Genomic DNA, 12,161 nt, shown 5'->3' with positions numbered 1-12,161 from the left:
AAGTTATTAATTATTCATATTACAGAATAGTCTGGAGACCACAATAACAATCAGCCTCATCATCTAGGAATACATATATATATATATATATATATATTCAAGAAGAGGCACTCTTCATACGATGTTTTTTAAAGGAATTTAAAATTAAATACATATAATTTATACATGGATATCATTAGTATAATAATCTCACAAGATCTCTTAGACATTTATTATCTTGTAGTATTTGGGAAAATGGAGTGACCTTATGCTTTTCTGTCAATGATACTCTTCTAGAACTGCTGAAGGTAATATTTAGTCTTTTTTATTTAGTAGCAGGACATACCAAGGATTATAGGTAAGTTAAACTGTCAGAAAGCTACCAAAACAAACAGACCCTTTGTAGGCAGTTTGTGAGCGGAGATGAGCAAGAGTCAGTACAGATTTGTCAAAAGTAAATCATGTCAAATCAAGTGTTTCCTTCTGATGGGGAATGTTCATGGCACAGACGTGGCAGATGTCACCTGATGACTTACATAAGGCTTATATCGCATAATATTTTCTAGATTATATGATATAGATACAAGAGCTACAAGCAGGCTAAAAAATTCCCAAGAGTATACTTATTTCTGATATATTGCCATATAGATGGCAATATAAAGAGATAAAGAGCAGACGAGGACTCGCAAGCATGTTTTTTGATGTAGTACTGTTCAATACTTTAACATACAACTTGGAAGATGGAAAGAGAAAATGGTTATTGAACTAATATCTTGGTGTATAAGATCAGAGTTCAGAAATGTCATGACTAACTGAAGAAATGAGCTGTAAGTATAGGAGATACTTCAATAAAGATAAATGTAGCACTCTACATCTAGGATTTTTTTTTTCTCAATTAGCATATAGTTTGTTTTTCTAACAATGCAAAGCATGAGGGAGCTGCTTCTTCCTGAAATTTGGGAGAGCATTACTGTCTTTCAATATGAGGGCAACAATAGCATCTTCAGGAAATGGATGATTTTTCTTTTAACGTAAGCAGATGTCCTTAACATGCCACCAGAACTCCCAAGAGATGGAGCCAGAGGAGTAGAATATTCCATTTAAAATGGCAGCAGTGTTTACAGTCTGCTATCCATAAATCATCCATGATAACCAATACCACTATTTTTATGGCTCAGCCTTTTTTTTTGATCTCTTGGTAGATGTGATCACCCAAAGAGTACATTATCAAAGCTTATGACTACTTTTTGCATTAGTAGAAAATAAAATACTAATAATTATCAGCGTAACGATGACTACAATTATTGATAAATGAACAGCTTATAGTTGGAATGTATGGCAGTAAATAAGTTCTCTTTGTTGAGTAAGGACTAGTTTTAGTGGAAGTCACTCTTTACCTTCTTTAGATAGTTCAGCATTTCAGTTAGACACCAACCCTTTTAAACATAAATAAGGAAAGTCCTTTGAGGCAGACCATAAACACTTTGTCAAACTGTTATCTTATTCTCCTGATTCCCCTAAGATTTCTCGTGCTATAAAATAACAGTGCACCATGAGGAATGGTGTCTAGTATGAGCTGTTCCACTAGATGACAATAGCAATATTGGAAATTATTATAATAACAAGCTCTCTGGTGTTTGCCCTGTTTTTGGGGTGTTTTTTTGTTGCTTGCTTTATTTTTACAGTGTGTTTCCGAGAGCTGTAAGACTTATTCCCATGTCTTTTAGCATTGCTGCTGGCATCCTTTTGCATGTTTGGCTTGCTAATATTTTTCAGTGCTAGTGAAGTTTTCTGACTGGTGTAATTACCATAGGTCTATTTCAGCTGCTGTGGCAGCTGACAGAGACAATCTATTCTTTCATGGCTTTATCAATTACATAAAACGTATTTCTGCAGAGTGCCATCCATGTTTGAATCCATCTGTAGTGTTGTATAGCTCACAGAAGATAGCAGCTGATTTAAAATGTACAATTCAATATTATAAAATAGCATGCAGCTGGGCTCGAAAAGCTGAGTAGCACCAGTAAGGTGTGTTGCTACAACCGAACATGGCCAGCTCTGGTGATTCTGTTGCCCTCAGCAACAGTAGGAAATGGCACCCCTGCCACTTTTAAATTCTTTATGCATTTAGTTACTGAAACTAGCAGAGAAAAAGACAGATACAGAGGCCACAAAAGTGCGCGTGCAGAGCCTCTGGTTCTGTAAGATCGGCTGACTCTTTAGGTTGTGTAATTCACATTCCCACAGGACTACATCACTTGAAAGCTTGGAAAAGTGCTTAGGTTTTCCTCCAACAGGTGTTCTTTGGGCTTCAGGAGGGACAACAAAAAGGGTTCTTAGAAATGAAGGTCAATACTGAGAAAGGGAAATTTTGACAGGAGAAGACTGTTTCGACAGGACAGAGGTTTTGAGAAAGGCTAAAAGAGGCGGAATTTCTAAGGACAAATACAAAGATAACAAGGATAGAATAGATGGGACTAGAGAAGGGATGTGGTGAAGAATAGAGAAGCAAAGATGGAGGGATTCATGGGAAAGTAACAAAGGAGCAGAGAGAGTGAAAATGAGATAATGGCAATGGAAAATAGAGTGGAATGGAATATGGAGCAAGAAAGGAAAAAGTCACAAATAAGTCAAAGGTAAAGACATGTTTACAGTCACTATATATTATGTCTTATTCCTAATCCTAATTGTAATTAAGAAAACCAAACCACAACAAACAAAACCAAACAATAAAACCCCAAAACAAAGCAATAATAATAAAAAAAACCCAACACAAAACCAACAACCAAAAACCCCAAAATATCCCAACAACCAAAAACCCCAAAATATCCCAACAACCCCAAAATATCCCAACAAACTTTGTGTAACTTCTGTGAGATGATAAGGACAGAAAAACTTTCTTGGCAGGTGAGACTAAATGCATTCATTTTCCCAGTCCATTCACTGTTGTGTACATTGCCTGTCCGATTACACCCTTACAGAATACTTAGTGCAGGCTGCTGAAAAACAGTTATCACTGCAGAGCCGCTAAGACCCTGCTGAGATGTCCATTATGAAACATTTTTCCATTCTGAGAGAAGTGCTCTAATCCTGAGCCCCTGCAGCCCTCAGAGACACCCCTCAAACCATCTCTTAACCAACATCACTTTTACAAATTAGGATAAGCTTAGAACATTTCATTTAAATGCTGAGAAGAATCATTACAACAATTTTATGGGTAGCAATTCTCATCAGTAAGGCATGTGGTTCTAAAAAACAGAAAGTATTTATATTTTTCTCTGTCAAGTTAAATTGTACTGAAATTGTTAAAATAATTACTTTTGTTGACTTGAGAAAATCTTTCTCTCTTAGGCTTTAGAGATTTGTTCAACTAATGGCAAACTAATACCTAGCTGCTTATATAAAGGATGCTGCTGCTTATATCAATTATGAAAATTGTGTATTGCCTCATACCGCATTATATCTTTTTTTGGAAGATTGGGTATCAAGGGAAACCCTGCCACTACAGACACAGCAAGGAGGGTATCTCAGGTGTCTCTTATGATTTAGATGAAAACTGATCTCATGCTGCCCGATGGGATATTCTGGTGCACATCAAGAGCCACAAGCAAAAGAAAAAAAAAAGCCTTCTTAGTTAAAAAGAAAAGCAAAACAAACAACAAACCTGCAGTCAATTCTTCTTTCTTCACAATAGAAATATCCACATATATATCCAAACAGATGCCATAAGCAGCAGACACAACCTTAGTTTTGGCCAAACCCAAAGATATTTTAGACACCAGAAAGCAAATTACTGACTTAAAACTAATAGAGATCACAAAGTAAAGTGGAACAAATTGATTCAGTAAGTATTTTTTAATTACAATTCAGGAAGAATTTGGTGGCTGTTTTTCGGTGGAGAAGAGGGTGAGAAATAGGGGACATCCTCAGCCAGTTTGATCAATAAAACTTCTCTAAGTTGTGGCTTTTATTTATTTTTAAAGGAGAAATCAGGTTGCTTATACAAGATCTTGAGTAAAGCCTGTATGAAGCTGCAAATAAATGTCTAAAACACTGGCGTAAACAGATATATAATTCTATCTTTGCAGTCTTAACTGTATCAAAATGCTTTAAATTATCACTGTAGTGATGCCATATATATAGTTTATTAAAGTACCATTATTTTACATATAGCAGCCTTCTAATGAAAATGAGTTAATTTATTCATACTTAATGCTGAGTACAGAAATAATAAAACTTACTGCAGGTTTATCCTTAGTGTTCTTGAAGGTTCTTCCTACTGGGACCTCTTCGCTCTTTCATGTAAGAAAGAATTAATATTGAATATATGAATTGCAGATTGGACACAAAAGATAAAATGGTAATACCTGAAATAAAACCAGTTTAGTGAAAACACTTCCTTCTCTGGCTACAAATATGCACGCAGTTTTCATTTGTCCAAGGTAACTTGATACTTAATCCAAGCCACTGAATAACCACACATTCCTAGGAGAAAAATATTTGGAAGCAGTAAGTTGGGATTTCCCTGCTAATAGCAGGAAGTAAAATAAGAGTTTAAAAGGCTAAAGTAATTAAAAGGATGCAGAGCTCAGGGATTTGTGACAAGAGCTTTTTATATTTAGTATTCTTAATGTGTTCTTAGAAATGCTCACTAGGATGAAGCTTGGGCACGTTTCACTTGAATTCATTCTCATAGGCAATGGCTCTTCTGAGTTTGGTTCTCCCAGCACAACCCAATGCAACCTAATGACATTCGAAGGAATTGGTCTAGCATATGGGCTCACAGTCAAAATCCTATTTGAATCAAACTGATCTGAGGTATTTAGGTAGCCTGAAAAAATTATTAACAATTTCACCTACAGAGAAGGTGAAATACTGTCCTTCATAGCTGTTTGCAAAGAAAGTAAGAATTGAAAAATGTTGCCTTAGATATTATAGCTATTATAGGATGTGATTAAAGAAAATGGGGTAATTGTAACATCTCATATATTTATGACTTCTCTAAAACTTGTTCTGTCATTATGAAATGCATCTGTTTCATTCAGCAAAACCAATACAAAAGGGAAACATTATTTTCCAACAGCATGAAAGTGGTTACAAAACATTACTATAGATCTTAATTATTGCTTTACAGTAGGAACCATGTTGTATTTGCTCAGACAACACTTCTGTCAAAGCCGGTTTCTTGAAGAGCTTTTGTCACTCTCAAGCAACGGGCCATCAAGGAGGGGGAAGATACAGCATCTGTAGAATAACAGCAGGCATGTGTGAAGAATGATTTTATTTCTATTTGCTTTATGTAGGAAACAATGATGGACCACGCGCTGCGCACTATCTCATATATTGCAGATATTGGTAACATTGTGGTTTTAATGGCACGACGTCGCATGCCAAGATCAGCTTCTCAAGACTGTATTGAAACAACACCTGGTGCTCAAGAAGGAAAGAAGCAGTACAAAATGATATGCCATGTCTTTGAGTCAGAGGATGTAAGTAAATGGAAATAAACTTATTTAAACAACATACATCGTTTAGAGAATCTCTGAAATTGCATCTAATTTCTTCAATTAATTTTTGTTGTAGGTAATCTTTTCTAATTGAAGCTTCAGGTAATCTGTGGAAACCATAGCCAGTTGTTTGTCCATATTCATACCTCTCTCAGTTGAGATACAGCTGCAGTTAAGCAGTACTAAACATTTCTGACCACCATTACATATGAACAGGGTATCATTACTGTCATACCAATTAAAAAAAAAAAAAATTAGATTTTGGTTACAGTTCAAAGCAGCAGGTGACATGACAACCAAAATCATCAGTGCATACATGTCTGTGGAGGCACGTGCAAGCAGAGCATCCATCATCTCATCATTCTTGCAGAATTCAGGATTTGTGTCAGTCTTTTCTGTAAGCTATATTCCCTATTGGTACAAAGCCAGTGCTCTCCAGTGTTTATTGGAATGGGTACATAAACAGCATATGGCTGCTTGCTGCTGCAACATCGTGGTGAAGGCAGATCAGCAGGGTTTGTAAATGAAGTTTGCAATTTTATTTTGGATGCAATGGATTTTTTCTATACAACTGACCTTAAAGTGACTTTATATCCATACTAACATAGCAGCTTTGCAGGATCCTTTATTTTGACTTTGTCTTAAAATCCAATATATCTGTTATTTCTTATGGTTTAGTGGTAAACTCTTTATCAGTCCTTTCTCCAAGATGTTTTATTCTACATTCCAGGCACAGCTGATAGCTCAGTCAATCGGTCAGGCTTTCAGTGTTGCTTATCAAGAGTTTTTAAGAGCCAACGGAATTAACCCAGAGGATCTCAGTCAGAAAGAGTACAGCGACATCATCAATACCCAAGAGATGTACAATGATGACCTCATACACTTTTCCAATTCAGAAAACTGCAAAGAGGTAAACTAGTTTTGCAATTTCATTTCAGATTGATCTGGTTTTTTTTCAGAGGAATGTAGTTCTCATGGAAATACTGTTTGCATTTTAAGGATGTCTGCATCACAAGATGCATTGCTTCTTTGATTCTCTATTACTAAAATAATCTTTATAAGTTTTATAATTTCTTCTTTCCATTTTCAGGGTTTTTCTGCTTCCATTCATCAAACCAGTAATAAAGTATATACACATCTCACATAGATAAGCTCTGTGCTACTCATAGTACACAGTGTAAAGTGTTTTTACATTTCACCAATATAGCAACAGAGAGATAACAATACATTTTGATGCAAATTGTAAGCAACTTCATACTTAATAGATAAAATGACCAAAAGTCCAGGATGCTGTGGCACTGGGCAGACCAATTTCTCTTCCCCTACTAGAATACCAGAAAAACTGCCACATGAAATAGAATTTCAAATTCATAATGCATGGCAGGGCAAGGGTTTCCTTTAAGTAGCCCATATTACACAGTTGTAACTATATAGATTTGATTTTGGAAGTAATGGATTCTTTCTCTACAACAGCAATATATTTAACAATTTGCATTTCATACAAAAGTCACTGTCTGGGCTTTCCAAACCAGAATGTGGTGAGTGCAGCTGCACCCAGATTCTGCTTTGGTTTGTATTGCTGCAGTGTGATGGGGATTGGGTCCATGTTCCAAAGGCCAGAGTTTCTATGCTGAGTTCCAAGTCTATCTTGCTTGGAGATGAACTGCAGATTACTTAAACCTTCAGTCACAACCTTCCTACTTACACTCCCTTCTTCTGGCATTGCAGGCTCTTTTGTACAGCACACATGTTCTTGCGGAGAGCATTTTCCACCTATACCTGCAGATAGAAAGGTTATGTTTTGATGTGTGGTTTTATGTCTGCAGTCACTAGATATCAATAGAGTGTTCATGTGGTCATTGTGTGCCAACCCACTGGACTAAAGGATCTAATCCAGGGTGAATGATCAATTTTATGTAACATAAATTAATTTTGGCCATAAATGGCCACACTTTTTCTCCTGGTCTAGTGGGAGGTGTCCCTGCCCATGGCAGGGGGGGTGGAACTAGATGGTCTTAAGGTCCTTTCCAGCCCAAACCGTTCTATGATTCTATGAGCATGTAAGCATGACAAAATACTTCTCTTGTAGCAAACAAGTGAAAATTCAGTACAGCAAGTCTTGGTTTAACTTAGCATTGGAACAGAAAAATACAAATGTATCACATTTCAAAGGTATTAAGAAGGTTATTATTTTTGAGGCTCCTTTGCTTCCTATTGGTTTATGAATATCTGAACAATGAAAGAGTTACAGCATACTGATTGGTTTAAAGTCTTGATAGATAGCTTCAGCAAAAGTCAGCTGGCCTTTATGATTTCTGTAAGTACAGATGTCCCTATCCTTCCACATTTGAAAGCCAGTAATTCACAGTATTTTCTTAAAGAGTATGTTCTCTCCTTAGACTTTTACTCCTGTAAAAGATATGCTATGATCACTGAAGAGTTAACATCACCATATTTGAGAAGTCATAATTTATATTACGTGAGCACATCAGGGGTCTTAGAGTAACAAGTTAGGCACAAGTATACTCAATAATAATAATAGTAGTAACAACAACAATAGTAAGAGATCCTTGCCTGAAAATAAGGGCAGACAAACTCTGAAATCAAGAGACAACCTGAGCTGATGGCAGAAGTGGAGCTGAACTTCCAGGCAATGACTTAGACACAAAATGTTACAGGCTGACAGGTTCCAGGACGGATAAAACTTCCTTGACATTCATTTACTCATTCATTATTCAGTTCCACCACTTCTATAGAGTTCACTGCTGTGTTAGTTTCTTGCTTACTATAAGATTTACATGACCTTCAACAAACAAGTGGATGATATCCCTGGAAAGAAGTAAGTATGTATTACACAGTTTTAACAGCATTTTTGAAGTCATGCTACTACCTAATGGCAAAGAATAGAATTCTTGTCATTTGCAGGTGTTATTCAGGAACAACTGAGATGCTAGTGCTCAAATTTAGATGAAGCCAAGCAAAAAATGTGTGTTTTTTTTGTTTTGTTTCTTTTTAATTGCAGCTCCAGCTAGAAAAGCAGAAAGGAGAAATTCTTGGGGTAGTGATTGTGGAATCTGGATGGGGATCCATTCTACCCACCGTTATCCTGGCTAACATGATGAATGGAGGCCCTGCAGCCCGTTCAGGAAAACTAAGCATTGGAGACCAAATTATGTCCATTAATGGGACCAGTTTAGTTGGTCTACCTCTTGCAACATGCCAAGGGATCATAAAGGTACCCCAAACTTCCAACTATATGCTCTAGATTTTAAGCCACCAGAGATGTAATATTCTATCAGATCCTGGAATTGGATTCTGGAGATCCTAAAGATCTCCAGCAGATATGATTTTTCATATCACTGAAAAAAACCCACCCCCAAAAAGTAGGCTTGTCATTAGCAAAAAGTAGATTTGGAAACAGAGATTCAGGACTGGAGAATTGGACTGCAGCTTTGTTATTGAACTATTAACAAATGGGTCCAGGTCTGAAAAACTTGCCTAAATGAAGTTACTTAGCTATCTTCAAAATTTCAGGATTCCCCACAGCTTTCAAATTCAAATCCAGATTAAAACCTACTATTCTTCTTTGAGCGCCATGTAGAGGAAACGGATGGGACTGGTAGACTACAAGACAGATCAAGCGAATATATGAAGATTCCCCAGACACATCTCTGAGACTACATCTAATGTTTGCAGATTTACCAAGAGCAGCAGCGGGAGATTAATTAGCCAGACAGTGGTAAAAGACAAGATGTAGTCAGTTTTGGTCTCTCTTGAAAACCTTCTTGAAGCTTCTATAGTAATTGAAGGCTAAGTTTTGATATGTTAGGCCAAACAGCCCGCAAGACAAATAAGTTAACAGCAGATTTCTATTGACACCAGGTGTTCTTTCTTAGATCAGGTGCTTTACACTCTTGCAATTAGGAAACCACTAATGAAAGATCAAATTAAGATCCATTGTAGAAATACTAACTTTGGAATATCTTACAGGGTCTCAAGAATCAGACACAAGTCAAACTGAACATTGTCAGCTGCCCTCCTGTTACAACAGTCCTTATAAAACGGCCAGACTTAAAATACCAGCTGGGCTTCAGTGTACAGAATGGAATTGTAAGTTTCTGTGTTTGGTAACTGGTTTGGGTTTGGCTTTTGGTTTTTTCTTTAAAGAAACCTACTGAAATACTGAAAAATCTTTGCACATGACCCTTTTTGTACTGTGATCCCTTAGTTTATCAAAACTTTATAATCACATCTCTGAGTAATATAATGCAAATGGACAACACCAGGAGAACAGTTACTGCCATTCTTGAGAGACTTTCCCACATAATACAGCCACAATATTTATAGTTCCGATTGATGTAGTATCTGGATCACCTAATACATGTATAACTATCATTACTGAGCCAGAGTTGCAAGGAGAAGAGTTATGCTGAAACAGGTTTTCATAATTACAGCATTCTAATCTTAGCTCTGATCCCGTTTCTCTTTTTTTAACTTTCAGCACATACTCACCAAAACTTTTAATTTTTCTTCTGGTGTGCATAATTTATTTGTATTATGTGGCAGTGAGCATGGGAATGTAATTGTGACCTCCTCCTCTTAAAACTAAACACCTCTCATTACAAGTAATGGTATAGGTTGTGGCCCAGGTATCTCTCCTCTGCATGCTGCAGTTTCCCTACAGTAACAGCAGCAACAGAGAATGAATGCAGTAGGTAACACTTACCCTGTGCAGCTCAGGATCCTCCTCTCATGGTTCTTCCTTCCCAAACCATTCTCCCGTACCTTTCCAAAGCAAACTTCCAATACAACTAGCTCAGGTAGCCACCTGGCCTTTCTGGGGCTGATACTAGCATTAGGAAGTGCCTGTAGTGCAGGACCATCACCATCTCCTCTTCCTCCAGTCTAGGAAAAAAAATAATCAGGCTGCTCACACAGAAAACCACATCACAAAGGACTGTGGGCTCTGGTCCCCTGTTCTGTGAAACTCATCGACAGAAGTTGCCACATTTCTGTTGCCACCCTTGGAAGAGTAGCAGGTAACTATAGGATATAGTTTATGGGTCTTACTGTGCTTTAGCAAACAGAAGGCTTATGAGCAGATTTTTATCTCTGCTAGCCATCTTTAAGTTATTACTGTACCTAAGTTTGAAGTGTTCCTACCTAAGGTCACGTATCATGATATGGTCACAGCATATCATATGGTATAAAGAACACTGCTGTAAGTCCAGCTGGAAGCACTCTGAATGATACCTACCCCAGGATGACATCCTTTAGAAGCAGAGGTTTAAAGTATTTGTCATGTTTGGGATTAATGCTCTGATACTTGAGAGAGTTCCAAAAAAACAGATAATACAGAAACATCAGGTGTGTGGCATATTTCTGTCCTCCTCTGTCCGTGCTTAATCCCCTTTCACCTATGGGTATGTGCATGTCAAGTGGGTATGGTTATTGTTGGTAGCTCACTCTGTGTCAGGAAATCCAAATCTTGGCTTAAAAAGAATGAAAGAGATGAGATCAGGTTTTATGAGATCTCACAGAGGGTGCTGAGAACAGCATGTAACACTGATGAGGCATTATTTCCTAATGGCTGTCCTTTTTCCATCTAGTATGCTTAGATGGTGCTACAACAGAAAGACAAAAATAAGGAACAGTGTGTTTATCAAGTCTTTTAGGAGGCCTGTCTCAGCATTGGTGGTGTTGGGTTAGGGCAGGGGAAAAGAATCACGCTGAGGAGGATCAGAAGCATATTGTGTCCTCACATGGTCAGAGGTAGTGCCAGCATTGTCCCAGCTAATGATCTGGTACATAGTTGGAGCCTTAGTTTAGTGGAATCTGCACTACGGCTGTTTTCTTGGCATAGCATGCTCACTCCATCTACTGGTCATTTATCACAATCACAACACTGGATGGTCATAATCCATTCCAGTAAATGAGTAACATTTAGATAACATCCAATATAAACTTTACCAAATTCAGCATAAAAATCGTTCTCAGGTAAACAAAAAGAAAGCCTTTTAAGACATTTAATTTATGAAGAGTCTCTGTTTGAAAACAAAAGCCAGTGAATAAGGAGAGATTAACATCTTTTGTTAAACTGCCACAGACAAGCTTCTGGGCCTCTTAAGTCCTTCCTCAGACTAACTCTCTCTTACCTCAGTAAACATTTGAAAATATGACTCTGCAAGTACATCTCCCTGGTATTTTGACAGCAAACTTTTCAAAAGCAGTTTTGTAATTGCCAGCAATTGTTCCAAATTATGGCAGGATTTAGGAAGAATATCCTTATTTGTCAGCTCAGCATTAGCACAGTGAAGAAATAAATGGCTTGCCAGAAGAGGTGTAATTAACTGTTATTTCTATGCCCTCACCTCAGTATGCATGCAGCTGGTACTTGTTTCTGTGCTCTCGTGACAGCAGTTTTGCAGTGGTCCCTTTCCCCACCTCCTCTCATCTGTGCAGTGTGTACAGCTGTACATTAGTGAATAGCCCATAAATAACCCGGACATACAGAAATACTGCCTGAACTGGGTTTTGCTTGCATAGGGTATGAGGAAGATGCAAAGCCTGGGCCGCTGCAGGTGACTGTTTCCTGTGTATTCTGTACAGTTTAATTAATGTAAAGCCTGCAGTGTACTTCACAGAGCACAGCTTTGGAAGTTTTAGTTAGGGAAC

General features: G+C 37.5%; 1 protein-coding gene across 4 annotated transcripts in view; it reads left to right on the top strand.

Annotated features, from left to right (window-relative positions):
* The window catches only part of APBA2 (amyloid beta precursor protein binding family A member 2), an 87,583-nt gene that overhangs the window by 69,872 nt on the left and 5,550 nt on the right, over nt 1-12,161 (top strand). For all 4 annotated transcript variants that reach the window (XM_057398967.1, XM_057398953.1, XM_057398958.1 and 1 more), the window contains 4 exons: nt 5,283-5,468; nt 6,217-6,396; nt 8,509-8,721; nt 9,477-9,596. In XM_057398967.1, the coding sequence (XP_057254950.1) occupies nt 5,283-5,468; nt 6,217-6,396; nt 8,509-8,721; nt 9,477-9,596 (699 nt within the window). The remainder of the gene's footprint in view (nt 1-5,282; nt 5,469-6,216; nt 6,397-8,508; nt 8,722-9,476; nt 9,597-12,161) is intronic.

Source organism: Pezoporus wallicus, unplaced genomic scaffold, assembly GCF_028554395.1.
Source record: "Pezoporus wallicus isolate ANWC-B61680 ecotype Strahan unplaced genomic scaffold, APGP_CSIRO_Pwel_v1 contig_3952, whole genome shotgun sequence".
Classification (NCBI taxonomy): Eukaryota; Metazoa; Chordata; class Aves; order Psittaciformes; family Psittacidae; genus Pezoporus; species Pezoporus wallicus.
Note: the sequence above shows the minus strand (reverse complement) of the source record. Positions and strands in the feature narration are given on the sequence as shown.